Source organism: Haliotis rufescens, unplaced genomic scaffold (genome assembly GCF_023055435.1).
Source record: "Haliotis rufescens isolate VD_foot unplaced genomic scaffold, xgHalRufe1.0.p SCAF_14, whole genome shotgun sequence".
NCBI lineage: Eukaryota > Metazoa > Mollusca > Gastropoda > Lepetellida > Haliotidae > Haliotis > Haliotis rufescens.
The window spans coordinates 35938247-35957044 of record NW_025963824.1 but is presented as its reverse complement, the minus strand read 5'-3'; the positions used below and the strand labels follow the sequence as shown (position 1 = coordinate 35957044).

The 18798-nt window shown below is 42.5% G+C and overlaps 1 protein-coding gene across 12 annotated transcripts in view; it reads right to left on the bottom strand.

The window, feature by feature from the left end:
• Positions 1-18798, bottom strand: part of LOC124118873 (proline-serine-threonine phosphatase-interacting protein 1-like) — a 69216-nt gene that overhangs the window by 13741 nt on the left and 36677 nt on the right. For 6 of the 12 annotated variants that reach the window (XM_048395352.1, XM_048395357.1, XM_048395360.1 and 3 more), the window contains exons 5-11: positions 17958-18020; positions 16551-16655; positions 12384-12429; positions 9774-9853; positions 8551-8649; positions 7894-7990; positions 6737-6859 (exon numbers count right to left, since the gene is read on the bottom strand). In XM_048395352.1, coding sequence (XP_048251309.1) covers positions 6737-6859; positions 7894-7990; positions 8551-8649; positions 9774-9853; positions 12384-12429; positions 16551-16655; positions 17958-18020 — 613 coding nt within the window. Of the gene's footprint in view, positions 1-1059; positions 1108-2106; positions 2131-6736; positions 6860-7893; positions 7991-8550; positions 8650-9773; positions 9854-12383; positions 12430-16550; positions 16656-17957; positions 18021-18798 lie in introns of all 12 variants that reach the window. The other 6 variants (XM_048395351.1, XM_048395353.1, XM_048395355.1 and 3 more) reach the window with 2 other exon arrangements.

The following is an 18798-nucleotide window of genomic DNA, read 5'->3' as shown; positions in this document are numbered from 1 at the left end:
ACAAGGTGACCTAAAAGAAGGTCACAGAATGATGGAGACTCAGGGTGAAGTTTGAGTTTACAAAAAGGCAGATGCTAAGGGTTAAGCCATGAGTCTTCAGAGATTGATGGACACTCAGTGTCAAGGCATCAGTTTACAGAGGATGATGGATAATTAGGGTCAAGGCATCAGTTTACAGAGGATGATGGATAATTAGGGTCAAGGCATCAGTTTACAGAGGATGATGGATAATTAGGGTCAAGGCATCAGTTTACAGAGGATGATGGACACTTAGGGTCAAGGCATCAGTTTACAGAGGAAGATGGATAATTAAGGTCAAGGCATCAGTTTACAGAGGATGATGGACACTTAGGGTCAAGGCATCAGTTTACAGAGGAAGATGGATAATTAGGGTCAAGGCATCAGTTTACAGAGGATGCTGGACACTTAGGGTCAAGGCCTCAGGTTACAGAGGATGATGGACACTTAGGGTCAAGGCATCAGTTTACAGAGAGTGATGGACACTTAGGGTCAAGGCGTCAGTTTACAGAGGATGCTGGACACTTAGGGTCAAGGCATCAGTTTACAGAGGATGCTGGACACTTAGGGTCAAGGCATGAATTTACAGAGGATGCTGGACACTTAGGGTCAAGGCATCAATTTACAGAGGATGCTGGACACTTAGGGTCAAGGCATCAGTTTACAGAGGATGATGGACACTTAGGGTCAAGGCATCAGTTTACAGAGGATGATGGACACTGAGGGTAAAGGCATCAGTTTAAAGAAGATGATGGACATTTAGGGTCAAGGCCTCAGTTTACAGAGGATGATGGACACTTAGGGTCAAGGCATCAGTTTACAGAGGATGATGGACACTTAGGGTCAAGGCATCAGTTTACAGAGGATGCTGGACACTTAGGGTCAAGGCATCAGTTTACAGAGGATGCTGGACACTTAGGGTCAAGGCGTCAGTTTACAGAGGATGATGGACACTTAGGGTCAAGGCATCAGTTTACAGAGGATGATGGACACTCAGGGTCAAGGCGTGAGTTATCAGTGACAGTGAAGTGAACCACAGACCTGATGACTCTCAGACTAATACACAGGCGCATTCTCCCTTCTCCTCCTCTGAAAATTAATCCTAAAATTGGGGGTTGGCAACAATCTCACTAAAATCAATATCTCTCTGCATTAAGATGAGACAAACACTCAGGGGTATCGGATGGAAATTACAAAACAAAATTCCCATGAACTAAAAAAACATTAAATTGACTTATACACCCTTTGGTCTGGAAAAAGGATCCACTGGCTTTAGACTACTTAATTTAGAGGACATGTTGTTTCAGGTCCAAAACACTAATCAGTCCCTCTTTACAGAAACCTAAACAAGTAACTGTTTCTTGTTTGTTGTTTAACGCCGCACTCAGCAATATTCCAGCTATATGACGGCGGTCTGTAAATAATCGAGTCTGGGCCAGACAATCCAGTGATTTACGTCATGAGCATCTATCCACACAATTGGGACACAATGACATGCATCAACCAAGTCAGTGAGTCTGACCACCCGATCCCGTTAGTCGCCGTTTATGACAAGCATAGTCGCCTTTTACAGTTGCTGAAGTATGAAGTATGGGGTTGCTGAAGACCTATTCTACCCGGACTTTCACAGGTCTTATGTCTCATTGACTCAGGAAGTATGCCGAAGGGTGATGAGGATGGTTAGCTGGGGGTGTGGAAGCAGGAGGTAGGCATGGTGCCTCACTGACCCAGGAACAGAAGCAGGAGCAGCTCGTCAAACCATGCACAGAGCTGTCTAAACATGGGCACATCATCCTGCATCCCAACATGTCATGCAACACAAATACAGGCAAGACTTAGATCAGAATCTGAATTCTTTCTTCTCATGGATGTGCTCCATTATACTCTATCTTTCTTGCCAGAATGAAATTTCGATGAGTTTCATTGATAAATGCATCATTATTACAGATACGACTGTGAACAATAATGCATTGAGACAATACCTACATTTTGAATGTAACTGCAAATCTCACTAATGCTATACTAGAAACTAGAGTCATCTAAAACTGCCTGTATTTGATCTAAAAGAAGTGCTCTTTGTTGTCTTACCATCTACTGTTGCGTATGTGTTATCTATAAACAACAGGAAAAACAAGGTTTCAGCAGGAATAGGTGAGTTTGGTTCACCACCGCTTTTAACAGTATTTCAGTTATATCACGGCTGGTCAGGTAAATGTGGGAGGAAAGCCCGAAATGATGAATGTCTCAGATGTTTACCACTTTGGTGAAACCAACAAGCGTGGTGCTGACAAAACAGCAAGCCTAAGGGAGGCAGCTCTACCCTGAGAATTGTGGCACCTCAGACAACCTGGCTACCCTTGTCACAATCGTCATTGAAATTAAAATATTCCAGGAACACAGAGATGCCAACCGAAAGAAGTCAAACCAAAGTGTCAAGAATATTTTCACTGCCTCAACAATAGGCAACTGTGTGATGTTACTCATTGAATTTATGAGCTGAACAGCCAATCTAATCTGATTTACAGGCCGACCAAGTGATATTCTGGTTAAATATATTATTGAGTAGGGATAAGATATATGGATGAACAACTTCTCTATTACAATTGGGAACGACGTTTCGGTGTAGGTTCTAACACCGTTATCAAGCAAGTGACGTTATTTAGGTTCTAACACCTTTATCAAGCAAGTGATGTTATTTAGGTTCTAACACTGTTATCAAGCAAGTGATGTTATTTAGGTTCTAACACCATATCAAGCAAAGTGGTGTTTTTAGGTTCTTACACCGTTATCAAGCAAGTGGTGTTATTTAGGTTCTAACAGTGCTCCATTTTGTAATGAAGAAGTTGTTCATCCATATATCTTATCCTAACTCAGTACTCCAACTTCCAAATGCCTTTCAAAGAAATTAAAGTTATCTTTAAAATCTGATCGCAAAATACCTAAAAAAAGTAATTTTTGCTCAGGTTTTACCACACAAAAACACTTTAACTGGAAAATCTGAGCAGTAATGTTGTGAGACCCCCAAAGTTGTGTTTCATCCTTTCAGAGACAGAATTGTACGTCTTGAAGCGGTTACTAAAAAATTATTCGTCTCCAACAAAACCACAAGGCACCTAGAATATCAAACGGTCAACTCATTTTGTGAATTGAGACATAAATTAAAGAATATGAATATGTCTAATATGTACATTCACAGCAGATTTTGAACAGTAACTTTCAGGAAGTTTTACTTCAAGTCTTGTAGAAAGCTGAATACATCGGAATGGTTGGCATCTCTGAGACCATCAACACGGCAAGAAAGCGATATGTAATATGCTTGCAATATTGCAACATTGTTTTGTTTGTTTGTTAGTTGTTTAACGCCACACTCAGCAATATGCCAGCTCTATGATGGTGGTCTGTAAATAATAGAGTCTGGACCAGACAATCCAGTGATTGACATCATGATTCACGCAATTGGGATACGATGGTATGCATCAACCAGGTCAGCGAGCCTGACGACCCGATCCTGTTAATCGCCTCTTACAACAAGCATAGTTGCCTTTTACGGCAAGCATGGGTTTCTGAAGACCTATTCTACCCCGGATCTTCACGGGTCTGAAACAATGTAGTGAAGTACACTGTTTTAGTACTTGGATTATCCATCGGGTTTTCATGTCAAAAGAATAAGAATCTACAAAACTGGAAATTTCAAATCTATATTTTTTCTGAAAGCATGGAGTTTATGATCAGAAGGTCTAAAATCCAAGTATAAAACAGTGTTAAAGCACTCATCAATCATACCCATTATACTCATCCCAGGTTACCTATTGCTCACTCAACATGCCCAACATTCAACACAGGTCATGGGGCCACGCAGTAATCATCAGACTTTCATCCCGGCTACAGTCAAACACTGTTGTGTCAAACACCGTTGTGACAAAGTTGAAGGGACCTGCGTAAACACTTCTCGTTATACTAGGTTCCACACAACTGATAATGATGAATAAAGAAAGAAAACACGGGTACTAAACAAGATTTTCCAATCCATACAACCATCAAAGTTTGACACTACGGTGTTTGACTGTCTTCATGAATGGAGGCATGGGGGATTTTATTTTGTAGAGATTATTTTTGTTCTTGTTGTTAAACCCTGCACTCTTTGCCGCACCTAGCAATATTCCAGCTATATGTCAGCAGTCCGTACATAATCGAGTCTGGACAAGACAATCCAGGGATTGACATCATGAGCATCAAGCCTGACAAACCAAAAATGTTAGTCACTTCTTATAACAAGCATGGGTTGCTGAAGACCGGTTATAACCTGGATCTTCATGGGGGACAAGCATGGGTTGCTGAAGACTAGATCTAACCATATCTTCACAGGGGACAAGCATGGGTTGCTGAAGACAAGATCTAACCGTATCTTCACAGGGGACAAGCATGGGTTGCTGAAGACAAGATCTAACCGTATCTTCACAGGGGACAAGCATGGGTTGCTGAAGACAAGATCTAACCGTATCTTCACAGGGGACAAGCATGGGTTGCTGAAGACAAGATCTAACCATATCTTCACAGGGGACAAGCATGGGTTGCTGAAGACAAGATCTAACCATATCTTCACAGGGGACAAGCATGGGTTGCTGAAGACAAGATCTAACCGTATCTTCACAGGGGACAAGCATGGGTTGCTGAAGACAAGATCTAACCATATCTTCACAGGGGACAAGCATGGGTTGCTGAAGACAAGATCTAACCATATCTTCACAGGGGACAAGCATGGGTTGCTGAAGACTAGATCTAACCATATCTTCACAGGGGACAAGCATGGGTTGCTGAAGACTAAATCTAACCATATCTTCACAGGGGACAAGCATGGGTTGCTGAAGACAAGATCTAACCATATCTTCACAGGGGACAAGCATGGGTTGCTGAAGACAAGATCTAACCGTATCTTCACAGGGGACAAGCATGGGTTGCTGAAGACAAGATCTAACCATATCTTCACAGGGGACAAGCATGGGTTGCTGAAGACAAGATCTAACCATATCTTCACAGGGGACAAGCATGGGTTGCTGAAGACAAGATCTAACCATATCTTCACAGGGGACAAGCATGGGTTGCTGAAGACTAGATCTAACCATATCTTCACAGGGGACAAGCATGGGTTGCTGAAGACAAGATCTAACCATATCTTCACAGGGGACAAGCATGGGTTGCTGAAGACAAGATCTAACCGTATCTTCACAGGGGACAAGCATGGGTTGCTGAAGACAAGATCTAACCGTATCTTCACAGGGGACAAGCATGGGTTGCTGAAGACAAGATCTAACCATATCTTCACAGGGGACAAGCATGGGTTGCTGAAGACTAGATCTAACCATATCTTCACAGGGGACAAGCATGGGTTGCTGAAGACAAGATCTAACCATATCTTCACAGGGGACAAGCATGGGTTGCTGAAGACAAGATCTAACCGTATCTTCACAGGGGACAAGCATGGGTTGCTGAAGACTAGATCTAACCATATCTTCACAGGGGACAAGCATGGGTTGCTGAAGTCTAGATCTAACCATATCTTCACAGGGGACAAGCATGGGTTGCTGAAGACTAAATCTAACCATATCTTCACAGGGGACAAGCATGGGTTGCTGAAGACAAGATCTAACCGTATCTTCACAGGGGACAAGCATGGGTTGCTGAAGACAAGATCTAACCGTATCTTCACAGGGGACAAGCATGGGTTGCTGAAGACAAGATCTAACCGTATCTTCACAGGGGACAAGCATGGGTTGCTGAAGACCGGTTATAACCTGGATCTTCATGGGGGACAAGCAGGTGTTGGTGAAGACAAGATCTAACCGTATCTTCACAGGGGACAAGCATGGGTTGCTGAAGACAAGATCTAACCATGTCTTCACAGGGGACAAGCATGGGTTGCTGAAGACAAGATCTAACCAAATCTTCACAGGGGACAAGCATGGGTCGCTGAAGACAAGATCTAACCGTATCTTCACAGGGGACAAGCATGGGTTGCTGAAGACAAGATCTAACCATATCTTCACAGGGGACAAGCATGGGTTGCTGAAGACAAGATCTAACCATATCTTCACAGGGGACAAGCATGGGTTGCTGAAGACAAGATCTAACCGTATCTTCACAGGGGACAAGCATGGGTTGCTGAAGACAAGATCTAACCGTATCTTCACAGGGGACAAGCATGGGTTGCTGAAGACAAGATCTAACCGTATCTTCACAGGGGACAAGCATGGGTTGCTGGAGACAAGATCTAACCGTATCTTCACAGGGGACAAGCATGGGTTGCTGAAGACAAGATCTAACCGTATCTTCACAGGGGACAAGCATGGGTTGCTGAAGACAAGATCTAACCGTATCTTCACAGGGGACAAGCATGGGTTGCTGAAGACAAGATCTAACCGTATCTTCACAGGGGACAAGCATGGGTTGCTGAAGACCAGATCTAACAGTATCTTCACAAATGTTAGTCGCATGAAGCGTGAATGTTTGCTTCGACCATGGTTGCATTTCAGCAAGTAAAGAAATAAGGGAACAGTTTCATCGACACCAGATGGCGCAGGCTGGGATGTTCGGTCACACGGAGACAGGGATGAAAGTCTAATAGTTAACATGGCCTTACCAAATCTTAATATACCATCCATATACAAACAAGCATGTTGAGCTACACTGTGGACAAGGTGACACCCACTCATGTATTTACCTGACATCGTAACACCATTACTTCTGGCTGGCTGTGTTCTCTGACCTCCTGACCTTTGTGCCTGGGCAGCTCTACGCCCCAAAGTATCTGTATTACTGTAGTAGTTGTCAAATACAATAGGTGCTGAAAGGTCAAGGTCATTCTAAATCAATTATTGTTATTATAACAATCAGTTTCAATTGAGGGACTTGGCTTTCAGCCCCTTCGTAAGGCACTTGTGTCAGCAATATTCCAGCCATATGACAGCAGCCTATAAACAATCAAGTGCCACAAATGCCTTGTTGAAAATTACTCGCTGGTAATCCCAATCTCATTAACATCAGATCTGATCAGATACCGCTCTGTTACAGCAATGATCTGAACCCTGAGTGAACTTTGACTGCTCAGTTCAACTGAAAGATAGCCGGTTCTTGGGCAAATCTGATGTCAGCTTTGGAAAATGTTTGTATGTTTGTTTGTTGTTTTACGCCGCACTCAGAAATATTCCAGCTATATGATGGCGGAATGTAAATAATCAGGTCTGGACCAGACAATCCAGTGATAGACATCATGGGCATTGATCCACGCAATGTGGATACGATGACATGCATCAAGCAAGCCAGCGAGCCTGACCACCCGATCGTGTTAGTTGCCTCTTACAGCAAGCACAGTCGCCTTTTACGACAAGCATAGTCGCCTCTTACGGCAAGCATATTCGCCTTTTACGACAAGCATAGTCGCCTCTTACGACAAGCATAGTCTCCTCTTACGACAAGCATAGTCACCTCTTACGACAAGCATAGTCGCCTTTTATGGCAAGCATTAGACCTATTATACACCAGGTCTTCACAGGTAAGTATTGTTATGAAGGAAAAGATCTTATTTCAATGACATTGCTTTTTTTCCAGTTGCAGGCACACTGATGTTGCATAGTCACTTGAACCAGAAAAACTGGTTGACATCAGCAGTGAGTGAGTATAGTTTTACGCCTCTTTTAGCAACACTCTAGCACTGTATCACAGTGGGGACACCAGGAATTGATTCACGAATTGTACCCATGTGGGAATCAAACCTGGGCGTTCGGCGTGACAGACAAACGCTTTAACAACTAACCTACCCTACCACCTCAGAATAACTAGTGGTGCAGGTGAGCTAACAATTCAGAAAGATTTGACTACCTGGCCTCTCTGTGCCTGTCTGATGTTTGCCTATAAATGTACAGATGTCGTTTTCCATGGAGCAATGTTCCAACACATGCCGGACTGACTCGCTGCACTGAAACAGATTCATTGTAAACACGGATTACTTACACAAGGTCCTAATGTATTCTTTTTTTGTCAGAATCACCTCAACATGTTTTTAGGGACTTGCATAAGAAGACAACAAAACTTGTGCCAATCATTTAAGTTCAACATGAAACAAAACACAGAAATACTTCTACTTGTAAACTAAGAATATACATTAAACTTTAAAACCTGTCATGCAACTGAAAATGACTCATCATCGTCCCACAAAAAATTTAAACTGCATTGTGAGTGGTAGAGTGTGTGAGTGAGTGAGTGAGTGAGTGAGTGAGTGAGTGAGTGAGTGAGTGAGTGAGTGAGTGAGTGAGTGAGTGAGTGAGTGAGTGAGTGAGTGAGTGAGTGGGTGGGTGGGTTGGTGGGTGGGTGGGTTGGTTGGTGGGTTGTACAATGACACGCTATCTACCAGGTCACCCGATCCACTAAAACACCTCTTACAGAAAGCACAGGTTTCTCGGGCCTAATCTACCCCGTAACCTTGGGGACATGTGCTTTTGTTCACAAGCTAATCTTGAACCACTGAATTTGTCTCACATCGTCAACTTCCACTGCAACTTGGGAATCGATGTTGAGAGAAATCCACAGATTTTCTCGTAGGAATTTGATTCGGTCATGATCCAAACTCTGAAACATCTGAAAAAATAAAACACAATTACTTCCAAATATTTCTCACATTTCACAAACTAGAACAAAAGCTGACTCTTTATTGTCAAACGTTTGTCACTAGTTTGTCACGAATAAGGCATTAAGTCACAAGCAGATTGGTCAAACTCAAAATTCAATGGTAAAAACCTCATGAATCAGTCACACCCTCCTTTGAAAACAAATTCACGGATATTCTTGTAAGTGCATATGGTTTTACACCGCTTTCACCAATATTTCAGCAATATAACTGCAAGAGTTCTTAAAAGTAATTGAATGCTTTTTTTCTGAATTTCACCAAACGATGATGAAATGCTGCCATGTTATATAACCCAGGAGTGAGTGAGTGAGTGAGTTGGGTTCAATGCTGCTTTTAACAGTATTCCAGTTATGTAATAGCGTGTCAGCTTAATGTGGGTGAAAGCCTGAAGTGATGCAGGTCTCAGACGTTTACCAATTGGTGAAACACCCGAGCATGCTTATGGTGCTGACAAACCTAGAAACATCAGGGCGAACTGGGATTCGAACCCTCAAGCACAGTCTCCTGGCATGCCCAAGGGACATGACTCTGCTCGAAAGTCAACACAGGATATGAGTAAACAAGTTGGCTTTAAATGCTGCTATATCAATTCATGTCAGTGATTATGAACACATGTGCGGTATTAACAAATCAAAGATCAAAATCAAGGCAATCTGGGATTTGAACCCATGACTATGGCACAACTGATGCCCTTTCCACAGAGCTGTCATAACTCCCAGAGAGAAAACACACAATATTCCATGTCTCCATTCATGTTTCAATTCATTATTAATTTTCAGTAGTAAGTGAGTGAGTTTGGTTTTATGCCGCTTTTTGCAATATTTCGGCAATATCATGGCAGGGAACACCAGAAATGGGCTTCACACGCTGTACCCATGTTGGGAATCGAACCCGGGTCTTCGGTGAGACGGGTTAACGCTTTAACCACTAAGCTACCAGACTGCCCCATTTTTCAGTGAGTGAATGAGTGAGCTGGGGCTTATGACAAGCAACACTAGCAGCATGACAGTGGAAGGCACAGGAACCATGAGGCCTTCGAGACAACACACAGGGGAGATCACTCTGTTGAGCTTACATTACAAGATGCCTGCATCTCTTTCTCCCAGAGATCACGTGCGCTCTCCAGGGTGTCAAGGGAACTCTTGTATGCTGTTTCTGGAAATACAAACAATGTCAGTAGTTCAAATCCTAACATGCATAACAAACATCAAACTCAGCAAACTGATGCAGCAAAAAAGCCCACAAACAGGGCCATTGCAACACTGCAGACTCAGAAAACAGTTAAAACAATATTTCTTTCTTTAGGCTAAAAAAATAATAGTCTTGGTTCTCCGCCACCGCCCACATCATCATAAAGTCGGCCGCAAAAATATAAAAGTCCGGTACTTAAAAATGATGTTCTCCAATATAGCACTTCCCTTTACATGTGCACTGTTTATGGTAATGGTAGTCTGTCTTACAGACCCTGATACAAATATATCAACTTCAGCCCATGCAAGTCTATAATGTTTGGCAAGTCTAGATTACAGCAGTATCTGAAAATGAAGAGAATTACTGGGCTCCCTTTTTGTTATATTTATTTGTTATAACTGTTTTTTCTGTACGATATGTTCATTTCAGAGACTATATGTTAGTCTATGGTAATGGCAGCAATAGGAGTTTGTATGCTTGTTTATGTAGGGAGGCCCTTTCCCAGGTTGATGGTACACAACTGTTTATTTGGTTACATACCAGTTTGAACAAGCAAAAAAAAAAAAAAAACACCACCAGCCCCTCGCACTATATTTTCAAAAGTCTTACAATTTGTAAGCCTTACATTAGTTAAGTCATTAAAATGGGTAAACTGTTGTCCAAATAATACAAATAAATCACTTTTCCCCTCAAAATGGTAGACCACATCATGGTCGTGTGAATAGAGCATTTGCCCAGAGAACGGAAGGTTCGCGGTTTGATCACATCAAATCAAAACACTTTAAAGATGGTTCTTATTGTTTCCCTGCCTGGTCGGATAGGAGTCAGTATACTGTGATATAAAGTGGGGTATTCATTTTAAACTGAGGCACAAGCAGCCATGCACACACACACATCATTAAATAAGTGCAATAATATCGAAAGAAATGTTAAACACCATTTCAGAGAGAGCAAAGTGACTATGATGTCAAAAATAATAATCTTTATATGCAAAATACTTTTGCTCCTTCATACAGTTCAACTTCCTTGTAACACTCGGGGCTGCTTTCACACAAGCGACAAATATGTGAACGAAAATCTAATATTTCTAACTTTCTCTATAAGTATGAACATCAAATTTGAAACAGACATCTCAAAAGTAAGATGGGCAAATAGTGATATAAACAGACAGCTGTCTTTCTTAGGCCAACCAAACAACTGTCTCCGTAGAAGAGGGCAATGTTCACTTCAGTTTAGGGAGAAAGGTATTGTCATCACCTTCACATCCTTACAGCAGACAGCGCTCTGCCTCGATATTCTCACCTACCATACTTCAACATTGACCCGCCATCGTCATAGTGCGTAGCTCGCCCTGTGAGGCAAAGGCAGACTCGCTGCCTTGACTTGTGTGTTTGCGGAGTGATCGCCCTGGTGACATACACAACTCTCACAATCCCAGACACTAATGTCAGCTCCTGTCCTTGTGTGCAATCCGCAAACAGCGGTGTTTAGGGAGTGGCAGTTTTTTGTAACATGGCGATCTGTCTTGGAGATGGGGAGTTGGGGAATGTTAGTGAATGCTGGAAATACACTTAGGGACCAGTTCAAAAGTTCAATGTAAGTTTAAAAACTTAATTCTTTAAGTTTTGAAACTTCCCCCACCCCCGTCAACCTCCCCCCACCCCCATAATTAATTCTGAAAATACTGAATTCCTTGTAATACTCACAAATATACTGTCGCGAGGCCAAAACACCATATAGTGGATAGACGGGATATATTTGATGTGAACTCCTAACAGCACATGCCTGGTGAATCCTATTGTTACGGTTTACATTACCAGTGGTTTTATGAGCTTGGGGGCCGAGTTAACTGCTTTTTCTCTCAACTCACCGATGTCGATGGTGATCTCGTGAAAAATATAGGAAATAGTGTTTCCTCACTTTAGTTGCTTTATAAAACATTGAGAAATCAGCTAAGTCGATTCTGTTGGATGGAAAACTTGCAGGGCCCCACCCCTGAACTTAAGGAATAAAGATTTTTATCCAACATTGAACTTTTGAACTGGTCCCATAGGCAGCACTTCCTTCTATTTCAGATTACGGATTTGACTAACTGCAGCCAAAACACACAATAACATAAATATATTCATTATTTTGTTGTCAAAAGGTTCTCATTTTGACGGATTATATTAAAAGTGAAAAGGTAGAAATCAAACACCAATTTAAGTGTTAACTTTCTAGACAATAATTGATGTCATTACTTATCATAATTTTTTTTCCTCTTATGGGTTTTCGTATTTTGTTCATCATGATCGGCTTGTACTTAACGCCACTCTGAACATTCTTGCAGTTTTATGTCAATCCACATTTAAGACATTTCCAATCGTTATACTTTTTATTTCAAGAGGTATTTTTAAGAAGTTAACCTCCCATCAACTTTACATTTTCTCCTTTTGCATCCAGCCCTGTGGTACATAAATATTCAGTAAAATGACCAAAGGAATGAATTTATTACCTGCTTTAGCAGCGTCATCATCTGCTTTTGTTTTTGCTTTACTTGCCTGAAATAAAAAAATAAACACATAATGGTTCAACTCCAATACTTCAACATAGATTTTGAAGTGATCTTAGTGCTTTGGTGATTGTAACTCCAATTCTTCAACACAGATTTTGAAGTGATCTTAGCGCTAAGGTAATCGTAACTTCAATACTTCAACATGGATTTTGTAGTGATCTTAGCACTAAGGTTATCGTAACTCCAATACTTCAACATAGATTTTGAAGTGATCCTAGCGCTAAGGTGATCGTAACTCCAATACTTCAACATGGATTTTGAAGCAATCTTAGGGCTAAGGTGATCGTAACTCCAATAACTCAACATAGATTTTGAAGCAATCTTAGAACAAAGGCAATCACCACACCCAGTATTCAAAATATTTTACAACAGCCATATTGCTAAGATCACTTGGAGGAATGGTGCCAAATAAAGAACATTTCCTAACACACAGCCGTGAACTCTGCCCAGCTGAAATAACACCACTGCGGACCATGACACCATGACGCAAAACTGTGGACACCGACATTTCTTACCATGGTACACCATCATCAGAAACCATAGTTGACCATGATGTTGTTTGTTGTTTAATGCTGCACTCAGCAATAGTCCAGCTATATGATGGCGGTCTGTAAATAATCGAGTCTGGACCCGACAATCCAGTGATTGACATCATGAGCATCGATCCACGCAATTGGGATACAATGACATGCATCAACTAAGTCTGTGAGCCTGACCACCCGATCCCGTTAGTCAGAAAGCATGGGCTACTGAAGACCGTTTTTTACCCGGATCTTCATGGGTCTTGTTGACCATTGTCATGGAGGTGAGGTGAAGAAGGGTTTCATGTCGCGTCCGAGATTATTGCACTTACATAGTGACGTGCATGCACGTGTGAAAGGTTTGTAGCTGCTTGTGCTGGTCAGACAACAGTGCTAGCCCACTGAGATATCATGCTGCAGTTTCCTTGTTTTAGCCCCTTAATGCAGAGCGCCAGTAACAACAAGTATATTATTGAACATCTCTGGTATGACACGGACGGAGAGCGAACCCCGGACATTCCGCTTTAGCACTAGACAACGGAGGCGCTCCCTTCGGTCAATGAAGATCTAAAGGCCCTAGAGTTAAAATGCTGAAAACAAAACCTCAATGTAAAACATGCTTTTAATGTTGTAAAAATAGTTTCATGACCTGAACCGTGACACTAGACATTGCTTGAGGTTAAATCAAGCTGGTTCCTACACTTAGCTCTAGTTCCTTGGCCTGAACCGTGACACTAGACATTGCTTGAGGCTAAATCTAGCTGGGTACTACACTTAGCTCTAGTTCCTTGGCCTGAACCGTGACACAAGACATTGCTTGAGGTTAAATCAAGCTGGGTACTACACTTAGCTCTAGTTCCTTGACCTGAACCGTGACACTAGACATTGCTTGAGGTTAAATCTAGCTGGGTACTACACTTAGCCCTAGTTCCTTGGCCTGAACCGTGACACAAGACATTGCTTGAGGTTAAATCTAGCTGGGTACTACACTTAGCTCTAGTTCCTTGGCCTGAACTGTGACACTAGACATTGCTTAAGGTTAAATCTAGCTGGGTACTACACTTAGCCCTAGTTCCTTGGCCTGAACTGTGACACAAGACATTGCTTGAGGTTAAATCTAGCTGGGTACTACACTTAGCCCTAGTTCCTTGGCCTGAACCATGACACTAGACATTGCTTGAGGTTAAATCAAGCTGGGTACTACACTTAGCTCTAGTTCCTTGGCCTGAACTGTGACACTAGACATTGCTTGAGGTTAAATCTAGCTGGTTCCTACACTTAGCTCTAGTTCCTTGGCCTGAACCGTGACACAAGACATTGCTTGAGGTTAAATCAAGCTGGGTACTACACTTAGCTCTAGTTCCTTGGCCTGAACCGTGACACTAGACATTGCTTGAGGTTAAATCTAGCTGGTTCCTACACTTAGCTCTAGTTCCTTGGCCTGAACCGTGACACAAGACATTGCTTGAGGTTAAATCAAGCTGGGTACTACACTAAGCTCTAGTTCCTTGGCCTGAACTGTGACACTAGACATTGCTTGAGGTTAAATCTAGCTGGGTACTACACTTAGCCCTAGTTCCTTGGCCTGAACCGTGACACTAGACATTGCTTGAGGTTAAATCAAGCTGGGTACTACACTTAGCCCTAGTTCCTTGGCCTGAACCGTGACACTAGACATTGCTTGAGGTTAAATCTAGCTGGGTACTACACTTAGCCCTAGTTCCTTGGCCTGAACCGTGACACTAGACATTGCTTGAGGTTAAATCTAGCTGGTTCCTACACTTAGCTCTAGATCCTTGGCCTGAACTGTGACACTAGACATTGCTTGAGGTTAAATCAAGCTGGTTCCTACACTTAGCTCTGGTTCCTTGGCCTGAACCGTGACACTAGACATTGCTTGAGGTTAAATCTAGCTGGGTACTACACTTAGCCCTAGTTCCTTGGCCTGAACTGTGACACTAGACATTGCTTGAGGTTAAATCAAGCTGGGTACTACACTTAGCTCTAGTTCCTTGGCCTGAACTGTGACACTAGACATTGCTTGAGGTTAAATCAAGCTGGTTCCTACACTTAGCTCTAGTTCCTTGGCCTGAACCGTGACACAAGACATTGCTTGAGGTTAAATCAAGCTGGGTACTACACTTAGCCCTAGTTCCTTGGCCTGAACCGTGACACTAGACATTGCTTGAGGTTAAATCTAGCTGGGTACTACACTTAGCTCTAGTTCCTTGGCCTGAACCATGACACTAGACATTGCTTGAGGTTAAATCAAGCTGGGTACTACACTTAGCTCTGGTTCCTTGGCCTGAACCGTGACACTAGACATTGCTTGAGGTTAAATCAAGCTGGGTACTACACTTAGCTCTAGTTCCTTGACCTGAACCGTGACACTAGACATTGCTTGAGGTTAAATCAAGCTGGGTACTACACTTAGCTCTAGTTCCTTGGCCTGAACCGTGACACAAGACATTGCTTGAGGTTAAATCAAGCTGGGTACTACACTTAGCTCTAGTTCCTTGGCCTGAACCGTGACACTAGACATTGCTTGAGGTTAAATCAAGCTGGGTACTACACTTAGCTCTAGTTCCTCGGCCTGAACCGTGACACTAGACATTGCTTGAGGTTAAATCTAGCTGGGTACTACACTGAGCTCTAGTTCCTTGGCCTGAACCATGACACTAGACATTGCTTGAGGTTAAATCAAGCTGGGTACTACACTTAGCTCTGGTTCCTTGGCCTGAACCGTGACACTAGACATTGCTTGAGGTTAAATCTAGCTGGGTACTACACTTAGCCCTAGTTCCTTGGCCTGAACCGTGACACTAGACATTGCTTGAGGTTAAATCTAGCTGGTTCCTACACTTAGCTCTAGATCCTTGGCCTGAACTGTGACACTAGACATTGCTTGAGGTTAAATCAAGCTGGTTCCTACACTTAGCTCTGGTTCCTTGGCCTGAACCGTGACACTAGACATTGCTTGAGGTTAAATCTAGCTGGGTACTACACTTAGCCCTAGTTCCTTGGCCTGAACTGTGACACTAGACATTGCTTGAGGTTAAATCAAGCTGGGTACTACACTTAGCTCTAGTTCCTTGGCCTGAACTGTGACACTAGACATTGCTTGAGGTTAAATCAAGCTGGGTACTACACTTAGCTCTAGTTCCTCGGCCTGAACCGTGACACTAGACATTGCTTGAGGTTAAATCAAGCTGGGTACTACACTTAGCCCTAGTTCCTTGGCCTGAACTGTGACACAAGACATTGCTTGAGGTTAAATCAAGCAGGTTCCTACACTGAGCTCTAGTTCCTTGGCCTGAACCGTGACACTAGACATTGCTTGAGGTTAAATCAAGCTGGGTACTACACTTAGCTCTGGTTCCTTGGCCTGAACCGTGACACAAGACATTGCTTGAGGTTAAATCAAGCTGGGTACTACACTTAGCTCTAGTTCCTTGGCCTGAACTGTGACACAAGACATTGTTTGAGGTTAAATCAAGCTGGTTCCTACACTTAGCTCTAGTTCCTTGGCCTGAACCGTGACACAAGACATTGCTTGAGGTAAAATCAAGCTGGGTACTTCACTCACCTTCTCAAGTTCCTTTGCCTGAACCGTGACACTAGACCTAAGGACACTGTAGTTTTCTGATGCAGTGTCCTTCTCTCGACATTTGTCTTTGTAGTTTTTATGATTCTGAAAATCAAGACAATTCAAAGATTATTCACAGCAGCTTGAGATGTATTGTATTTGTTGTAAGAAGAGCCCTGAGTGATTAGACAGTTCATAAAGGGTGGCTCTTATTAAATCCATACAAAGAGAGGCAGTGAACAAACCTCCTACGAAATGTTGATGAATTTTTTAATTATCGTTATCGTTCCCCTTCTGTGCTGCTGTAAATGTTCCAAAACCTACACAAGCAATACAGACTATCATGAGTGAGTGAGTTTGGTTTTACGCAGCTTTTAGCAATATTCCAGCATTGACTGAGCGTATTACATTGTGCACGGACGGCATATAATGGTGCTCATGCTGTTAACCACTGGTTTCCTTAGAGCAGATGAGTGAGTGAGTGAGTATGGTTTTAAGCCGCTTTTAGCAATATTCCAGCAATATCACAGCTGGGGACACCAGAAATGTGCTTCACACATTGTACCCATGTCGGGAATCGAACCTGGGTCTTCGGTGTGACAAGCGAACGCTTTAACCACTTGGCTACCTGATTGCCCTTACTGACTGTCAAGAAACTTTTGGTCTTAGGAAGGCGCTAAGAGAGACCAATTGCAGATTGGTAGAGAAGTTGGTTGCGGAGAGTTTACTTGTGTTGGGTGCTTTTATGGCAAAACCTATATATATATATATATATATACTCGCTGCCAAAAGAAACACACACCACTCAAACTTATATAAATGTATGTGTGTTAAGAAGAGATGTTTCCAATGTGTACCATTCAATGACAAAACTAACAATCAGTTGAGTGTTTCCACAAAGTGACTTTATCCTTGTCACAAATACTGCACATAAGCTTTATACGCAAATGGTGCATCTCGAGTCTTGGATCTGTGACGTCACATGTGATGCGTTCATGAACATCGGTTCACACAACATACCAGTATGTTCATTTGTGCATCGAACCAATCTAATATCTCTTGAATATGAGTAGTGAGTGAGTGAGCTTTTAACATTATGACAGTTATATCACGGCGTGTCAGCTTAGTGTGGGAGGAAAGCCCGAAGTGATGCAGGTCTCAGATGTTTACCACTTCGGTGAAACCCACGAGCACGAACCCACAATCATAGGTTTACACACATTGGAGACAAGCATGAGCTTCTTGGGGCCTATGCTGACCCAGAAAACACACTGGGAGACAGGCATGATGTATTTGGGGCCTATTCTGACCCGGTACACCCACAGGGAGACAAGCATGAGGTACTAAGGACCTATTCTGACCCTAAATACCCACAGGTAGACCAGATGACACTGAGGAAGAACCTACATTCATACACCTGGAGTACTGACTGTTCTTGTTGCTCTGGTATTTCTTCAAGTTTTCTTCTGCCTGAAAAAAAACAAAATGGTGCCATAGAGCTGTAGTTCACCAAACACAGACACAGAACAAAATTTGATACTCTTAGTGAGAACTAAAAACTAATTAAAACTAATGATGTCAAATAAAAAATGATATCAAAAGAAGACACATATCCGTATCTCCTGGTAGTAATATATAGAAAAGCTGTTGACAAGGATATTGAGGGGCTGCTGTAACCATAGCTACATGGTATACAAAACACACCTTGTGTTATGCCACAAGTAGCAATAATCCAGCTCAGTCATAATGGCGTGATCAGTCCTGTGCCAGGCAAACCGGAGATTGACAGCATGAGCATCAATCTACACTGTAGGTAACTGGGACACAAGATCTGCCAAGCAACTCACGTAGCTATGTCATGTAGAAACCCCACATTGTGTGCCGTCTTTCTCTGTCGTATAGCCATGTCATGTAGAAACCCCACATTGTGTGCAGTCTTTCTCCGTTGTAAAGCTATGTCATGTAGAAACCCCACGTTGTGTGCAGTCTTTCTCTGTTGTAAAGCCATGTCATGTAGAAACCCCACATTGTGTGCCGTCTTTCTCTGTTGTAAAGCCATGTCATGTAGAAACCCCACATTGTGTGCCGTCTTTCTCTGTTGTAAAGCCATGTCATGTAGAAACCCCACATTGTGTGCCGTCTTTCTCTGTTGTATAGCCATGTATGATAGATGACGTCCAGCTGACAACACCATTTATAGGCCCTGACATCAACCTACTGCTCAGGTTCTAGTCCAGCTGACACCACC